The sequence below is a fragment of the Diabrotica undecimpunctata genome, chromosome 1 (assembly GCF_040954645.1).
Source record: "Diabrotica undecimpunctata isolate CICGRU chromosome 1, icDiaUnde3, whole genome shotgun sequence".
NCBI lineage: Eukaryota > Metazoa > Arthropoda > Insecta > Coleoptera > Chrysomelidae > Diabrotica > Diabrotica undecimpunctata.
Window position 1 is genome coordinate 158,814,692 of NC_092803.1, and position 19,890 is coordinate 158,834,581.

A 19,890-nucleotide genomic window follows, 5' to 3' on the forward strand; every position below is an offset into this window, starting at 1 on the left:
TCTTATTATTTTATATTCTATGCTATTCACAACAATAATTTAAAATGACTTACTGGCTGCTTCCATACGTTTCAAATTTCTACTTGAAGAAACGTAAACAACTTTGAAGAAATAGAACAGACAACCTATTGCTACGGTAGATATTAGAATCCAAGCATTGACAGTTGCAATTACAATGTTAACAGCTAAAACGTTTAGAGCAATCTGAAAAATAAAATAAAAAAATAAAATCTCAAGAATATGAATCAGAACAAACATATTTCTATAATAATTATTTGTGTTAATAGTATTCATCACTAATAGCAAATATATTTGCGAAGTATATAAACGCAAATTAAATATTATTTATAATTTCCACTCACTTATTTGTGACCTTAACGTATTTTGCGAAATGGTAGGTTTAGCGTTATGTATTTGTAAAAAGAAACTTATTTATTTTTACGCACAACAGGCCGTTAAGGCTTAGGGCATTTTTTTTAAAACATAATCCTAATATTAACTAACTATAATTATTTTAAATAAAACTTTAACTTAAATATGTATATACAACATTCTTAACTGCTCTGAAGGACCTGGTGGACAATATTTCTCCATTCGCTTCTATTTTGTGCTTTTCTTTTCCAGTCCGTCACCTTCACGTGTTTAAGGTCTTTCTCCACTTTACTAATTCACCTCGTTCTGGGTCTACTTCTTCTTTTGGGGCCGATTAGTTTTCTGGTTATTACTAGTTTAGGCATTCTGTTTGCTGCCATTGTTTCCATATGTCCCAACCATCTGATTCTTTGTGACTTGAGGAACATAGTAATGGTAGGTTCTTTGTATAAAGGCATTAATTTATTGTTGGTTCTTCTCTCCCAACTATCTTCTGTCTTCCGTTCCCCGAATATGTGTCTCAATATTTTCCTTTCCCATTTTGAATAATGTAGTGGATAAAGGATCTCCCTGTCTCAAGCTTTTTGAAACCGTAAATTGATCTGATATGTGACCCTGCCAAGCAATTTCACACTTCGTAGAGTTATTTCGTGTCACCAGCCGGATCAGTTTCTTTGGTATACCCAAATGTTTCATTGCTCGATACATTTTGACTCTATCAACTCTATCATATGCTTGTCTAAAATCCACAAACAGAACATGCAGGGACACTTTACCTTCATAACAAGTCGCTTGTGTCTTCTTTAATGAGAAGATTTGGTCTACAGTAGATCTCTCCTTTCTAAAGCCGGCCTGATATCCATGTAGGATTGTTTCCGTATAGCAATTTAGTTTATTTCTCAATATTCTTACCGAGATTTTGTATACCGTGTCTAGTAAGGCTATACCTATATAGTTGTCACACTTCAGTTTGTCTCCTTTTTTATGCAGAGGAAATATGCGGGCCCCGTACCACTCCGATGGCATTATTTCCTTTTCCTATACTTGCACTAGTAGCTGGTATATTTTTCTGTGTAGTTGTTCTCCACCAAACTTGACCATTTCTATGCATATGTCATTTTTACCAGGACTTCTGTTATTTTTCATGTATTGCTGTTACCACCTCCTCCTCTGTAGGCTGCCTTTCAACTATCGCATCTTCTCCAACCGTCCAGTTGTCTACTGCTTCATGCTTCACCTCACCATTTAATAATTCTTCAAAATGTTTTTTCCATTCCGTCATTATTTCTGCCGGATCGCTAATTAAATTTCCGTCTTTACCTTTCATATAACTACAGTGGCTTTGATAACCTTTTCCCATCTTTTTAACTTCTTGATAGAACGACCTCACCTATTTGTTTTTAAACTTCTCTTATATCTCTTTTTCCTTCTACATAGAACTTTCAATCTTCCTCGAATTATTTTATATTCTTGTTTTTTACACTCTCTATTATCTGTAAACATTATTTGTTGTCTGATCTTCTTCTTTTCCTTTGCTATGACCCTCTTCGTCAAACCAATCTTTGTTTGTACTTCTCTTGGAGTCGCACTTAACTATTTTCTTGCTAGCTTCTCCTACGGCAGATTTAATTTATTCCCAGGCTTGATCTGTCTGTAAATTTTGGTCACATTTTTGTAGAATTTGATTTTTATCTTCTTCATATTTATTTTTTATTTCTACTTCCTTAAGTGTTTTTCAATATTGTACTTTCTCTTCGTTTTATTGTTCGATTTCTCTTTTTTTTCCCAGCCTCCTCCCACATGTGACTTTAACGAAGCAATGGTCCTAGTCGATTTCAGCTCCTCTCATACTTCTTACCTTCTAAACGATATTCGTATATTTTTCAATTTAATCATATTATTATTTCAATCATAACATGATCTATTTGATTCACCGTCCCTCCAAGAGACCCACGTACCTTTGTATATCTCTTTTCGTTTTAGTTGTGTGCTTCTCACGACCATGTTCTTCTCCATGGCAAACCATGGTCAAAAGTCTTTGACCATTATCGTTTGTTACTTCGTGTTTACTGTAGTTACCAGTTATTGCAGTGTACAGAGGTTCTTTTCCCACTTTAGCATTACAATAACCCATTATTATTTTTAAATCACGCTTAGGTAGGCGCTCGTATTCGTCATTTAGCTGTTCATAGTAAAGATCTTTTATTTCGTCGTCCTTGTCTTCTGACGGTGCATAAATATTGATTATACTCCAATTCCTTTTCTTATTTTTAATTCGTATTGAACACATCCTATCAGAGATAGGATAAAAAGCTATCACTTTGTCCTTGATACATTCAGCTACTAAAAAACCAGTCACAAGCATTTTATCTTTACCTCCACTTTTGAAGAGCACCACATCTTTAATATCAGTTATTTCCGATCCTAATTGTTTTGTCTCTTGAAGATCCATTAAGTCGATTTTATACTTCCTTGCCTCATTCATTAGCTCTTTTAGCGCACCTTCATAAAAGGTTCCTCTGACATTCCATGTAGCTAAATGTATCTTGTCATTCTTCGGCTTTATCTTTGTATGACTGTCTTGTTTTGTTTCGTTTTCATAGTTCGTAATCCTTTTCTTGCTGGTGCTTAGTTTTTTGCTTTGGTCTCTACCACCAACGTTTGGTTCATGCCAAAAAGAAACTTACCATATATTAATAATTTTAACGCAGCATTCATGAAATTCAGCCACATTTATGCAAAATGACAATCGAAAATTTCGACAAAAGAGTCCTAATGTGCCCATAAATCCGTGAAGGCCATTTGCCTAATATGATATTCCATACCTAGCTTTATCCTATGTACTTTATTATTCTATAAAAAATTACAATTTAAAGAAAAAGCAGTGTTTTCTATTAAATTCAAATATTACGTAAAGTCCCTTTTTTGCTGTTTGGTCTCTTGGAGACCAAAAGATAATTTGCTTATACCCATTACATATATCTCATTAAGTTTTTAACAGATACTTCCAAATATATCAAGTAACTTCTGCAGTCTACATTTGCTATAATTTCAAGTTTACAAAATAAATTCCAAAAAATTGTTGTTAGTTACGATGGAACTTACAACCGTCGATTAGTATTTGAAAATATGTAATGAAATACTCACTTTAAAGATGAAATAACATTGTATTTTTCAAATACTATAACTTATATTTCGTTAATTTTGATAGATAAGTTGTTGTAACTGTAGATAATAGATTTTAACAAATAGCACAACAATTGTGACAACCTCCTGTCATTTACTAATGTTTGCCTGCTGTAGTTTAAATATAATCCTACCTGAATTGTGTCCACTAAAACGTTGGGCAATGTTTCATCTATACATCCAATATCTTTCGAAAATCTGTTGAGTATTCTTCCAGAAGGATTTGTGTTGAAGAAGAGCATAGTACCATTACAAATCTTCGAAAACATAGTATTGTGCAGTTTTACAGATGCGTTCATACACATTTTATAAAAACTTATAGACCTAGAATGAGACGTAATGAAAATAAAATAGTTGTGAAATAAATTTTTGGAGAATACTGAATATATAAAAATATAGGCTATAATTTAGGATTATACCATTTAGTCTACAATTGTCTACAAAAATATCTAAAATTTACCTCATAACTGTTACAACTATCACAGATACAATAATACAGCTGTATGTTATAATGCATCTATCACTATTAAAAAAACCAGGTTGTAAAGGTGTTAGGTGTTTTAAAGAATATTTCCAAAGAGAATTGTAGTTTTCTTCCATATAAACGTCATCTGAATATCCTATAAGTAAAGTTTTATTTCCTTCTTCTTCTTGAAACGTTTCTTGTTCTAGATTTACCCTAAAATGGCAATAAAAGACGTTAAAAACCACAACAATTATAAATACATGCTATGCATTTATGAATAAATCAAAAATTATTGTTTAAAAATCTTATTATATAGTTCGTTTTTTACTTAGGACAATATATTTTAAAGAACATGTCTGACACACATACAATTTTAAAATATAGTGACAACTAATAGTATTGCTACCACATTATTTTTACTATACAATAAGAAATAATATTGTTTTCTGAAACAAACACGTCACAAAAGGTAGTTTTCATACCAAAGGCAAATTCACCCTAAATAAATTAATATGAGTGGTAATAGAAATAGCTCTACATAGACTCCTTAAAAAAAAGCTGCTATAAAAAGGAAATCAATGGGATTATAAGTTCCATAATCCAAATATTTAGAGCAAAACATACTCTTGACTGTTTATATCCAAAGCTTGAAGGGAAGCAAGGGTAAAGTTTATACCAAAACCAGGGAAAACATATTTAATTTTCTTAGCAAAACTATGTGGATCAAATATGGTAAAAACAATGTTAAAAATTTTGAATTTTTAATCGATTAGTCACCAGCATATCACATCACAACACATATAACCATCAGATTTCCCCTGCGAATACTGCACTCCCCAATACGTATGTATCTATAAGTAGGTATATATAACATCATATATAGCGCAAGCATGGTACAGGAATGAAGTGTTGCTTAAGCGATGTCTCAGAAGGCGAATAAACTTTACGGGAGTATAGACTTGGTACGGTATGGATGTTTTACCATGTCCTGCAGCATTAATTTCTTTTCAACTCCTGAAAATAAAATGAACATAGGATGAAAAGGGATGGCCTCGAAGAGCACTGGGTATTTTGAGTAAACAAATATAAATATCAAAGGAACGAGCAGATGTGTCACTGTATCAAATCGATCTTAGTGCCTAGTGTATATAAGAAATTTATGGGTTGCTGCAATTAATTTTACGGGAAAAAAAAAAGAAGGAAAACGCAGTCCGGGAAGAGGAATGATTTCTTGGCTGCAAAATCTACGTACATGGTTCAGCATAATAACCACAAATCTTATCAGACCAGCAGTGTGAAAAATAGAGATCGGCATAATGGTCGCCAACATTCCAAACGGATAGGCACTACAAGAAAAATAATAGATCATAGTGAATCTCAATTAGAATGCTAAATATTAGAATTAGTACCATAAGACAGCTTCGGCAGTACTTACTTTTTCTATGAAAAGGTTCGATGCTGCCTTGATATAAATGCCGTGGGAATACTAAAACCAAATAAAAAACCATCCATGCTGACTTGTAATTATTAATCAAAGGTGTACAATAACACAATTTGCTGAAGTACGACCAGTGTATAAGAGGTAACTTCTAAAATGGGAAAAAAGCATAGCATGTTAATTTAAAGACCAAAGTTTAGTACAAGTCGCATAATCAAGTACCAGTAACAGACACTGTCTACTCTGGTGATATAAAAAGAAAAAGAAGAAAACGACATAACATAATACAATACTTGTATCAACAAATGGAAAATAGTTTAGCGAGCATTTGAGAGAGATAAATCTCAGTCTTACTCACAAATTTTCTTCAGAGATAAATTAGTGAGTAAGACTGCAGCAACTGAGAGACTATAAGGAAGTATTACGCCTCAGTTGTGATCTTTAGTTGCAGAAAACCTACCAAAGCTTACCAGCAAAGTCCAAATTATCAAATGATTTCTTGGTTAATATACAAACTTAAACACGAACGTCCAGCTAACAACCGGTTCTTCTAAAAACCAAATGAGTAGAATTCTCGAACTCATCGTCGGATTTGTTAAAATAACATTAGAAGACATTAGCCGATTGAAATGCGAACTACTGTCAAAAATACTGCTTTATAACGATATCGACCTGGTAGCTATAAAGGAATCACATGCTGGGAACGAACAACAACTCGCAAGCAGAAAAAAAATTCCAGTCCATGATCTCGTTACAACAACTTACCACCATGTTAATGGCATCACCATCTACGTAAAATACTCTGTAGAAAATGCCTACTTTATTGCTTCCACCATACAATATAATATAAATCCGGTCGTCACCAAAATAGGAGAAACAGAGGTAACAAATGTTTATAAACCTGCCAATATTACATGACCAAATCACGTCGCAGATGTAAGGCCTCATCCAGCTATCTATCTAGGTGGTTTTAATAGCCATCATCAAGAACAAAATTACAGAAATAATCATAAAACAGTCAAGACACTGTTAAAATGAGAAGAGATTAACTGAGTAGCTGCATCACGTCTTTGATGTTAAAACTGGGGCACTTTCAAATTGGCAGCATAGAGCCAAGAGTATAATCAAGATTTAAGTTTCGTACGCTATTCGTTAGCAATCAAGAAAAAAGTAAAAACTTTCATAAAGCTGACTGGCACGCCTTTATCAACGAACTTAATAAAATCTTGCGATGGATTCCACCAACATAAAAATTATGAAAGGTTTAGAAGTGCAGTCATTTCTACAGTAAAGAAATAAATTCTCAGAGGGTCAGTAAGCAGCAAATACTAGGATAGAGTGAGAAAAGTAGTCAACACCTTTACCAAGAATACCTTCAAACCAACGAAAGCGGCACTAATACATACTCTTCCTGAGCATAGATATAGCAAGAAGAAAAAATGGGCAAACAAAGTTGAATTGCTAGATTTTAAAAGGTTTAGCCTTAAAGTATGGTCACTTCGAAGTGAAAAACTAGCGACATCATAAATCCACGAATTTAATCCCAAATAAAACGCATTACACATAGTAGCCACATTCACAGGAGCATGCGATAAAAAATTCACCACTGCTTTATAAAAGGAATTTTAAAATCTAAAAGCTATCTGTCAATTAGACATAAGATCCATAAGATATTAAAACTGGTAGCAAGGCACGTGGCACGGATAGCATACTCCCTGAATTTCTGATCCATTTTGAAAAATCAGCAAAAATCTGGTTGTCTAAATTTTATACCGAAATACTAAGTCAGGTAACCTACCAAACTTATTAAACCAGGAAAACCAGCAGACCAGTCAGAGAGTTACTGCCCATCGCCTTACCTAGATAAGATCCAAGAAAGATTCTTGGATTCTAATTCTTAACAAAACTGGCCCAAAGCTACTTTAAAAATACTAATTGAACAAGGATTCAACAGCAAAGAAACACTACAACCAAGAGCTCTCTTTAACTACTCACGTAGACGCAGGTTACCAAAGAAAGTGTAAGACCTTTGTGACATTCAGTGACCTAACGGCTGCATACGACACGGCCAGAAAAGGTGGTATAATCTATAAGCTCCTCAAAATAATTTCCTGCAAAGCAACTCCTAGACTCTTAAATAATATGCTGAATAGTAGAAACTTTCGTGTAATTACAGGAAATACAATATGCAAATAGACCAATGGCCTCCCCAGGGCTCCCTACTTGCACCGCTGCAACTTGATATGCACATAGCTAATATGCCCATACTAGATCGATAAATTTGTTTATGTAGATGACTGGGCACTTGTAACTTAAAACTCTTCGATCCAATCTTTAAGGATATCCCTATGGATGATCTTGAAAGGCTGGTTAAAAAGCTTTCGACAATATAGACTTAAATCTAATCCCAATAAAATAGAGGTTAGCCGTTTTTACACATAACTTAAGGTGTACATTGACAACTAATTGCTCACGCACACTTTTAACCTCAAATACCCCAAATACTCTAGTTTAATGAACACCAATCTCGTTAAAATAATAACAGCACAGCTGAGAACCTGCAACAATATCTTATAAAAGCTCTGTTGGACAACATGGGGATTAACAGCAGATATATTTCAGTACTCAGGTCTTGGACTTGTGTACACCATGGCAGAGTACTGTGCTCTTATATGGGTAAATTGCACTTACACAAAAATTATAGATATCCAGCTTAGTAACACAATGAACTGAAATGATCAAGTTTATACCAACAGAATCGCTGCCACGGATGAGCCACATACCTACTTCTGATCTCCGTCGCTAATATTCTTTGTTGGCGACATTGTTCATTACCCATAAAAATATATAAATAATCCCCTAGTAAAAGAACAAGCAGAGTGACATACCAAACCCAATGAGAAACATACCATGCATCACTAATGCGACTGTGGTGCCGAGATCCAGCATATAGTTGACAAATACTTAAAAATGATTTATATGTTAAAATGTAGTATGTTGTGTATTAAATTGTCATACGCTTAATAAACCTACCTAAGTTATCAAACAAAGCATTTACAGGAAGGTAGAATGTAGGTAGCTATATATACCGGATATACTGAAAATATCAGTGGTAAATCATCATGAATTATTAAGTGTTAAATATTTTCGCAAGTCATAATTAAATACTACTATATACTATTATATATTTACCAGAAGTTAACAAAATAGTCTGATCCACTAGCCAAGAACTGAGTGAACACAAACAACATCAGCACCCAAAATCCATAGAACCAACCACCTGCATACTTTAAGTACCCAGAATACGCTTTAGATGTTAATTTTATGACAACAGCTTCCTCAGCAATCTCTGTGGGCTTCTCATCAGACATATTTTCAAAATATTCTATTTCTGACGATTCTTCATCTATTGTATCGCTTTCCTCTTCTTCAACATTGTTAACGAGTAGTCGAGCGAAGTCGGTATTGGATTCAGATATTTCCTTGAATGTTCCACTTACGACGATTTTTCCACGCTCCAGTAGATATATTTTGTGTACGTTTTTTAAATATTGCAGTTGATGAGTAACTAGAACAGTGCATTTTCCTCGCAAATAACTACAAATACAGTCTTCAAATATTTGTTTTCCTTAAATAACAGATTTATATTATTAAAGAGAAAAGTCAAAAAATTGTTTAATAAATATTTTTAAATAACCTTGAAATATGTTTTCTTACCTACATGAGTGTCGACGGCTGAAAGCGGATCATCTAATATATAAATATCGGCATCCTTATAAACAGCCCTTGCCAAATTGACTCTAGCCCTTTGGCCTCCACTAAGAGCAACTCCACGATCGCCAACCATACTCCTATCTCCATGAGCTAATAGGGACAGATCCCTTTCCAAGGCACAGACTTTGATAACTCGCTCGTACTTTTTAGGATCCCACGGTTCACCAAATAAAATATTTTGTTTGATGGTACTGGCAAACAACCATGGCTCTTGTGAAGCATACGAGATTTTACCAACAATATCTTTGTTGCCTTGGCTTAGTGGTAGCTCTTTCATGATGGTTTGAAGAAGAGATGTTTTACCAGATCCGACTGCTCCTACTATAGCTACCAGTTGTTGAGGACCAACGTTAAAATTTATATTCATCAAAGTGTTTTCTTCTTGTGTATTTATCCACTTAGCTGAGACGTTTTCTAAATACACACCTACAGATTTCTTTTTTTTAGAACTATGTATAAGCAATGTACCAGATGTAATCTTCTTAGCTTTATATGGTTCTCTTATAGGCTCATAATAAACCTCATCAAACTGAAGAAACTCTTCTATTCTAGCTATAGATACTAAAGCTTCCGCAGTCTGAGTTATGGCTTGAGGAAAGTCATTACTGACTGCTGATTTTAAAATATTATAAAACGAAGAGATAACGTAGACGTATCCAGCATTAAGTCGTTTTCCAGTGAAAGTATAGGTTATAATACATAAAAATACTGCTGCTCTTGTTATAAATTTGCTGAAAGACATATGAAGGGCTCGAATATAAGAAGTAAGGCGAATTTGTTTTATTTCTGAACTAAAATAAACAATAATATTAATACTATACTGGTTACTGTATAAGGTGATTACAATATTAAATTATTACGATTATTCAATAGAAACCCATTTAAGAATTGTAACCTACTTTCTACAAAGTCAAAAACATTTCAATTAGTATTGCTCTGAGTCTGAATTTAACCAACTTTCTGAGACTCTTATTTCATACATTTAAGTTGATCTTCAACTCTATGAGCCACGTAGGATTAAGCATTATCAAGCACAATAATTATAGGGCAACCGAAACGATTCTTCTTCTTAAGGTGTCGTCTTTTTTCGAAGGTTGTATGCTGTTTACAGCTGCTCTAAACAGCTATGAGATTGCGCAGCCATGAGATTCGTCGCCTTTCAACGTCACGCTTTGCTAAAAACTTTCCGTGCGTTATATTGTTATACTGTGGACAAGAATTTGTAGCCGATAATAATAAAAAGAGGTGGTATTATATTGGTAAGGTATCCAAAACTGTAGATGTAAATATTAAAGCAAATATATAACTAATAAACTATCACTGTTTCTCTCATCACGATGCCAAGGTATTGTAGTATTCGTATCTTTATTTTATTATTTAGTCCCGTTTCTTTTGAAAGTCTTCGCAAGACTTCTTCATTCGTGACTCTGTCTACATAAGATATTCTCAAGATTCCTCTGTAAAGCCACTACTCGAAAACTTACACTGAGCAACATATTTCCAATTTGTTCCGGTTATTCTTTTAATGTCATCAACCCATCTCATATGTGGTCTTCCTCTTGGTCGTTTACTTTCGTAAGGTCTCCAATGATGTATTGTAGTATTCCAACGTTGGTCTTTTTGTCTAGCAGTGTGGCCCGCGAAGCTCCATTAAAGTTTGGCAATTTTTGTTGCTATGTCCTCGACTTTTGTTTTAGATCTTACCCAGTCGTTCCCGTATACCTAACATTGCTCTTTCCATTGTTCTTTCTGTTGTGGCTAGTTTATTCATGTTTGCCTTGATTAGGGTCCAGGTTTGATATCCATATGTCATGATAGGAAGGATGCATTGGTTGAACACTTTGCTCCTCAAGTGTTGGGGTATTTTGCGGTTCTTAAGTATCCAACTAAGTTTTCCAAATCCTGCCCATGCTAGTCTTGCTCTTCTAGTAATTTCCGCACTTTGGTTCTCTTTGTCAAGTCTCAGGATTTAGCCTAGGTAGATATATTCCTGGATTTGTTCTATCTCACTGCCATTTATAGTTATACGTCTGGGGTCATCTGTGTTTGTCATTATTTTTGGTTTTTTCATATTCATTTTTAGGCCGACGTATTGTGAGCTGGCTGCTAGTTCCCGCATCATAATTTGCAGTTCCTCGAATGTGCTCGCAATAATCACTATGTCGTCAGCGAATCTGAGGTTGTTTAACTTGTTGACATTAACGTTAATGTCAAAGGTTGACCAATTTGTAGTTTTAAAGACGTCTTCTAGGGTTAGGTTGAAAAGCTTTGGCGATATTACGTCTCCTTGTCTCACTCCTCTCTTAATGGGGATGGGATTTGTATTTTCGTCTAGCTGTACTATCATAGTTGCATTTTCATATATATTATGTATTAGTTGCCTATATCTCGAATCTATTCTACAATTATTAATAGCTTGTTCTATGGCCCACATCTCGATACTATCAAACGCCTTTTCATAGTCGACGAAGGCAAGAAATACGGGTAGTTAGTATTTATTTGCCTTCTCTATCAATGTTCTCATTGTCAGCAGATGGTCTGATGTACTATATTCTTTGCGGAAGCCAGCCTGTTCAACCGGTTGGTAATTGTCCATTTTGTAGATTAACCGGTTGTTAATAATTCTCATAAATAGTTTGTATACCTGACTAAGCAACGATATAGGTCTATAATTCTGAAGATCACATTTGTCCGCTTTTTTGTGTAGGAGTATTACTAGACTCTCGTTCCAGTCTTTAGGGATCTTGCTATTATGGAGACATCTATTAAATAGCTCTGTTAGTACAGGGATTGTTAATGTCTTGCTTATTTTCAAGAGCTCGGCAATTATACCCTCGTGTCCTGGAGCTTTATTATTTTTTAGCTCTTTTAAAGCTCTTTCTATCTCGAATCCTTTTATATTTGGTAGTACTTCTGATCCCACGTTTTTTATTTTTCTTTTGACGTTCTCCTTTGTTGTTTCATTAGGCTAGACTTGCAAGCTGTACAAGGATTTGTAGAAGTCTTCGACAATATTTGTTATTTTATATTTGTCCTTCTCTTCCTTATTGTTGGCGTCTTTAATTTTGATGTTTTTTTGAACACCCAGTGTGGGTCTTAGACATTTTAAGCCTGTGTTGTTTTCAATTACTCACTCTATTAAGTTCTCGTTCCATTTTTGTATATCGCATTTTAGTTCTTTTCTAATTGTTTTATTAAGTTCTTTATGTATTCTTGAGTATAGCGTTTGTTTTGCGTAGGAGAACACTAAATATGTAATATATAAGCATGTACATTTTTACGCCGACACTCAGTCCTATTGCAAATAAACTGCTTGATTTTCATAAATGAGTTAAGTGCAGTTTTATTTCTGCTTATTAGTTCCTTTGAAAACTCATTATTTTCAAACCCACAAGGAAACTAAATTTCTGCGGTTGGTTGTATACAATGTATCACAAAAATTTTATTTAAAAAAATCCCTGATAAAAGGTATAGTAATAAAAACCCTATCGGACTACATCACACAACGTTTTCGGAATAACTATTTCATCATCAGTGCTATCTGGATGTACATATCTGAAGCCACTAAATATGTGGGTAAAACCCTTTAAATGTAGTTTAATTAACTTTGAGTTATATCTTTGACAATTAAAAACTATGATGTTTAAGTTACAAAAGGAATTGATCACATGGCAACGTAAGACTCCACTGGGGTTGCTAGTCCCTAGACGAAGTGTTTGTGAGGACAGTTGCTACCAACAAAAGTTGCTTTTATTGATTTAACAATATTAAATTCTACCACGGCTTTGTATACTGCGTTTTTGTCTAAACTGTCATAGGCATATCTAATATTGACAAACAAATTATCTTTTTCTTTTTCGTCTTCCATACTTTCGAGCTAAATTTCTTTTTTTTGAAACCTCATATTACTTCTTATGTTTAGTCACTTCTCAAAATTTGCTGCCCATTCTTCTTGCCGAAACTTTCTTGTAGAATTTTCGCGTTTTCATTTGTGTGTTATACTTCTCTAGTTCTTTCAGTTGGTTTTGTATGTGCTTCTTCTTTCTTTTTAGTATTAGTTTTTTGTCCCGTCTCAGCTGTCTATATTCTTGCCCTACTCGTCTGGTTCTGCGTCCTTAAAACCTTGTGTATGCTAAGCTTTTTTCATCAATGTCACCTGTCACAATGTCACAATGTCTTCGTCTTCATTTAACAACTTTAATAGTTCAATACTACAGTTGGTTATCTGTCTGGTTCTTCTAATATTGTTGGACAAGTCTTTTATATTTTATATATTCTTCGTATGTTCGTATTTTTGTTTCGTTATCTGCTGCTATCTGCCCATTTTTGTCAATTAGTTTATTTCCGTTCCTGAGTCTGCAATTTCTGGTGATTTCTCTAATAGTCTTATGCATGTTAAATGATTTGTTTAATTCTTGTCTAGGGAATGTCTAGGAGAATACCATCACCTATTTAAATAGCTTAAGAAACACCATTCAGACAGATTTTATGCTTATATGAGAATAACTCTGGATACACTTCATTATATATATCATACCATCCGTATCTCCGGCAAATGTCACCATTTGAATATCACCAATGCTTGAAAACCATCAATAAACTTGTAATTTACCACCCGATTAACAGCTCGATCAGGATGTAAAACAAACTATTTTGTTCAAGCATCGACATCGCTATAAACCGCGATAATAGGTCGCGAGTGTGAACGGGTGAAACATTCTTGGTATGTGCGATGTCATAAGAAAATGAAGGTTTGTTTTGACATCGATATATCGCCGCGACCGCGACCTTTATCGCACACATCTACGTATCTTCGGTATGTCCTTACCCTTACGATTTTATCGTTTGTATTGTGACGTAACTTATAGGTATATAATCTTTTTGGTGGATGCTTGTAAAACGTGTTTATTATTGTCGTTCCTTTTTTTTTGATAAATTGGACCAACCTCTCTCCTCTTTCATTGCGCTTTTCTTGTCCATGTTCTACAGTTAAATATTTTTCAAACGGTTAGTAAATCCGTAAAAGTAAAGGTTATAGTAGTCATTTTATTATTGCTGTATAAATATAGTATAAATACAACTGTGGTTACATATTTTCATATATAGGCAATGTCGATTGCCTGGCAATTTTAAACTGCCAAAAACTCCTTAACAATTTTCTTAGGTGTTTTTGTATTATCTTTTAGAGACAGGTTTCCGATTAAAGATCTAATTTTTTACCGTAACAGTACTTAGAAAATATAACCATATGTTATTAAAAAATGACAAAATATAAATATTTTTGATATAAGCCATAAGAGTACTTTAGAAAACAAAATATCAAAATTCATTCTGTTTCCGATATCCAAATAAAATGCGTTTCCATTGAACAATTCTAATAGATATGACAAATAATAATACAATTAAAAATTATAAAGAAAATTTATGCATAAAGATTAACTGCATACATACTTTCTTATCTGCTCGATCAGTTTGGAAAAAGATCTTTCCCAAGTATACATTTTGATCACTTGTATCCCACAAATGATTTCACTCATGAGCAAAACCCTTTCATCTGTTTTAACAGCTGTTTTCTGTCTGTATTGGGTTGTTAACTTCCCCATCACCACTAAAAATGCAAGAAAACCTTTAACATGTAACATATAACAAAAGTCTACCTAATTTTAGTTTTAACATTAAAATGCTGACACCATTCCCAAATATATTTCCAGAAAGTGAGTTATTAAAAATTTCCAGCTAAATATATAACTTACTTAAAATATAATAAATGTGGTGAAATTAATACAAAAACACAGAAAGACCTCTGAAGTAGAAAACGATGAAGTATTCTATAAATGCTTGCATAAATTGGTGAAATGTACTATATTCGCGCAAGCTAAATATCAATTTGAGAAGGACTTATATCTTATGAATATGAAGCTAGATACGGCTATGGGCGCCGGTAGTGGGGTGCAAGGGGCCTGTTCGGAAAGAAAGTGCATATTTGTAAGTGTTCAAATAGAAAAGTTATATAACGCCGATCTGTGCTTCCTCCACAGGGGAGGTTGCCTCCTTTTCTCGGGGTTGGAAATTCTTTTTGCTCAAAATAATTACGGGAGTTAATAGAGGATTAAATTCTAAGCAATTTTTTCACTATAGAGTTTTTCAGAAAGTCAATACTGTTTGAACTATTTATGGTTGAAAACAGCGAATTTTCAATGACAAAGTTATTTTTGTTAACGGATTTTCATGAATAACTCCATATGCTATATGAAAAAATATGCCTTTAATAAAAAAGTATGCAATATAAAAATGAAGCTTATGAAAGAAGAATAAGGTTCTTTTTTAACAAGATATTCTAGATAAAACATAAAGTGACATATGGTCGTTGAGAGGAAGACTTTTTTTTTTGATTGTTTGGAATAATGTATTTACCGTTAAATTAAAAGGAAAGAGTTAGTTTTTCGGGGTAATGATATTAAAGTTATCTAAAGACCTTGATAGTGGTAATGAGCACTACGGAATGTCATTTGTATGTAAACTAAGTAGGTTACAGCTCGTTAAAAGCACTCTTTTCGAATATTTTAAGGAAAAAAGGACAGTATAATTAACCTAATATCCACATTCAAAATTAATTGTAATGTTTCTAAGTATGATATTTAAGTGTATTAAAAGATTGTATCGCTTGATTGGAATTGTAAGAATTTTAAGTAAAAATTGAGAATTTTTCTTTGTTTCAATAAATAATAACATTTTAAATGATTAATTACAAATAATTGAGGCGTTTATTTTAGAAACAACATAAGTCCAAAATTTACAAAAACGCGATTGTGGCGTCATCATGTAAAAGACACTGAACTCTATCACCCCAAAGATTCGTTTCTCCCAAAAACATCGCATATCCCCCGATATGTGGCACTATCGGTATTTCTGTAAAACCGACATATTTATGTCCTATTCGTTTCTTTTAAAAACCACATAGGTCCATGTACTAATGTTCTTTAAAAAAAAAACTACGCCGAGAGAACAGCCCACTGGTAAGTACCGAACAACTTCGGCAGGCATTGCCGGCGAGTTCTCATTCTCATCGGTCTGTTCTCCCGGTGTAGACAGGCAGAGACTTGTCAAATTTAGTAGCGTTGCTGTCTTATTACGGAACGGTTGTGTTATTAGTCTCGTGTTATATTTTAAGTAGTTTCTTCAGTTTTGCACTATAAGTTATGAATATGGAGAACGCAGTAGCAAGTGGTAGTGGAGTACAGCAGGAGCCTGAGCGTAAAGTTAAAAAAACACCGAAGGCCAGTTTAATAAAAATAGTCAAAGTAAAAGGCGAGAAGCATATTAATCATAAAGGAAGACTAGTAGAAAGCTGCACTCTTGGAAGAAACTGCAGGTAAATAATAGCTTTAACGTAAATATTGAATATTTTTCTTACAAAATATTTTTTGTTATAGATGTAAACGGCTCAAGTGTCATGAACATATTAGTAGGGAAATTAAAGTGGTTTTATTCCAACAGTTTTATAATATGAACAATAAAAATGAGCAAGACTCTCATTTGTCTGGTCTAATAACTATAAAACCAGTAAATAGACGCCGCCCGAAAAATAGAAATTTGGGCATTCATGGTATAACTGTTGGTAGACTTAGACGCATACAAAACCATTTGGTCACACGAGGTATGGCGCCAAGGGATTTAAGAGGAAAAGATAAGAGAAAAGGTCAACTGATTATTTAGATACCGTAATTTATTTAATAAAGGAACATATTAAGTCTTTTAAACCAAGGCAATCCCATAACTCACGACGCAAAAACCCACTTCGTTTTTACCTGTCGGAAGGTTTAACCATAAAAGACATGCATTCCATGTTTTAATCTGAATACCTGATCAATATCCCTTATAAAATCTACTGGAAAATATTCACATCCATCTTTAATATAAAATTTGGCTCCCCACGATCCCATACATGTGCTCAGTGTGATTCGTTCCAACAAAAACTTACTTCTGAAGAAATCAACGATGCAGAAAAAGTCCAAATAACAATGGAAAAGAAGATTCATTTAAGAAAGGCTGATGCATTTTTTACAAGGAAAAGATGATACAAGACACAGGCTATGGCTGGAGAAATCGATTGTATTAGCTTTGATTTTATGCAGAATCTAACTCTTCCATATATTCCATCAAATCCAGTTTTTTATTCACGTCAGTTGTGGTACCACGTATTCGGTATACACAATCTTGGTACAAATGAGGCATTTATTTACACCTATACTGAAGGACAAGCGAAAAAAGGTGCCAACGATGTGTGTTCCATGTTGTTACATTTTATTAACAATAATAACTTTACGACCAGGACTCTTGTACTAATAAGTGATGGATGTCCTGGGCAATTCAAGAATTATGTTATGTTGCACTTTTTATTTATTTTTGTCCATGTACTTAAACTTTTTGACACAATTAAGTACCTGTTTAAAAGAAGAAACGCCATTTTGAAAGAGTAGAGACACCTGAAGAGTGGGACAAAGTGATATTGTCAGCACGAAGTAAACCATCCAAATTTTCCTTAGTAAAAATGTACCCCTCAAAGTTTTTTGACATAAAGCTAGCCACCGATTAATATTTTCTGAAAACAGCCAAACCGCCAATTTTTCTAAAACTAGTACGCATGTTCGAAATTACTACAGAGACGTAGCTGTAGTGAAGTTGAAGGATACTTCATGGTCCATGGAGATCCTCTAGTGTCAGAAGTAAAGTAGCAACAACTAGTTTAATAAAACTCACACCAAGTTATTTGCAATCTGTGCCAATTTCATCTGCTAAACTGAACAATTTAAGGGATCTCTTACCGTATTTAGGAAATGCAAAAAATCGAAGCTTTTATGAAAGCATTTTTACACGACAAAATCTGCAGAGCAATGATGCCTTAGAAATCGATGAAGATGAAAACAGTAGTGGTTGTGATGAATCCTAATTATTTTTTGTAACTTAAAATTCAATAAAAACTTAAGTTTATAACATTACTTTTGTTTTATTTTTTCATTCTTTTTAAAACAACATAAGTCAAAGATTTTTGTTTTTTTTTTATTAATATCATGAGATTTTGTCTAAAAAGTAATAGTCAGAAAACCTTTATTTAACTTATATTCGTCACTGTACAATTTAAAAGTTTTTCGAAATATGGTAATAAACTCGAGAGAGCGTTTTTTTCATTTTCTACAAAATCAAAATTTTGGACTTATGTTGTTTCTAAAATAAACGCCTCAATTGTTCTAAAATCGCAATGGAATTTAAAAAAGTAGATTAAATTTTATTCAAATTGCATGAGGTCACTTTCTTCCTCTAAAGTCTTCCACAATAATTTAAATTAGATATTAAATATTGGATCGGGTCACTTAACGTTTAAATTATTTAATATTTTATCTCTCACCTTTTTTCTTTCAATATTTCTTTTAAAATTCATATTTGACTTAATTTCTAATTTCTTACTGGTAAAAAAACATTCTCTATTTTACTAACTTCTTAAACAGTAAAGATATTAAACCCGGTAAAATATTTGTAGGTATGTGTATAAACATTGGTAACAGGTAATTAATATTACGTTTTCAATACGTTATGCTTAACATAAGGTAAATTATTGCTTATTTAAAAATACAAAAGTCTCAGTAATCGTCATCTTTGTTTAGTAAAATCACTGGCACTATATTAGACAAACAATGAAAAAGAACAAAAATGAATATAAATACGCAACATTAATTATTTAATTAAAAATACATAAAAATTTTTACAGCTATACTTACTTTGAAAGGGAATAAATAGAAGCAGAACCAAGAATCCAGCTAGCCCGGTATAACCAGTTACCTCAAAAATCAAATACATTACAACTATGCTTTCCAACGGGCCAACCCAAAGAAAATGACAATATCTAAAAATATTGTCAAATCTGTTAACATCATTGGACAGCAAATTTATCATCTGACCGATCGTTGTTTTCACTAAAGCTTTTTTGCTTAATTTCAAACTTTTTCTGTAGATCAACGAACAACAGGCTATTCTTATTTTCATTCCAAGGTGTTGTAGCGAAAGATGGAACGAGTGGCAGAAAACTACGTACAATAACGAGCACAAAACTATACATAGGGAGTATATATATGCTTCTGTGAGAGTTATTGACGTTTGGCTGGGTTCGTAATATTCTATAAGCTTTCTTAAGAGTAAAGGCTGTGATAACCTAAAAAAAAAAAGAAATTAGGTGTCTACACCATATATTTAAGTCTTAAAAAAATGCAATATTTCCGTCTTTTAACAGTTAAAAACAACAAATCTAATTGCACCATTCTTCATAATTAATTTAGGAATTGTAAAAATAAAAATCACATGGTAATAAATCTTTCTTGTAGGGTGGATATACCAGCGACATACATATATTTGTACAATAATGCTACCATAAACACGATATTCATTCTTCTATCCTATATCACGATGTTTAGGTTTTATGAGTTATTTTTAAACTCTAACTTCTTCTTCTTCTTCTTCTTCGTGCGACTAGGATTACTCCTGTTTGTCTGCCTCTTATTCTGTTTCAGTCGTTGTTGACTGTACATACGGCCTTCCAACGGGTCTTCTGCTATACGGCTTGTTGTTTTTACAGAAGTTCGCTAATCTATCTGGTCCCATT

General features: G+C 33.4%; 1 protein-coding gene across 2 annotated transcripts in view; it reads right to left on the reverse strand.

The window, feature by feature from the left end:
• Positions 1 to 19,890, reverse strand: part of LOC140432428 (ATP-binding cassette sub-family C member 4-like) — an 85,495-nt gene that overhangs the window by 18,724 nt on the left and 46,881 nt on the right. For both annotated transcript variants that reach the window (XR_011949801.1, XM_072520324.1), the window contains exons 4-10: positions 19,013 to 19,443; positions 14,688 to 14,844; positions 9,180 to 10,027; positions 8,655 to 9,090; positions 4,019 to 4,237; positions 3,693 to 3,882; positions 54 to 204 (exon numbers count right to left, since the gene is read on the reverse strand). Coding sequence is in view for 1 of the 2 variants with exons in the window: in XM_072520324.1 (XP_072376425.1) it covers positions 54 to 204; positions 3,693 to 3,882; positions 4,019 to 4,237; positions 8,655 to 9,090; positions 9,180 to 10,027; positions 14,688 to 14,844; positions 19,013 to 19,443 (2,432 nt within the window). In the remaining variant the exon portion in view is untranslated. The remainder of the gene's footprint in view (positions 1 to 53; positions 205 to 3,692; positions 3,883 to 4,018; positions 4,238 to 8,654; positions 9,091 to 9,179; positions 10,028 to 14,687; positions 14,845 to 19,012; positions 19,444 to 19,890) is intronic.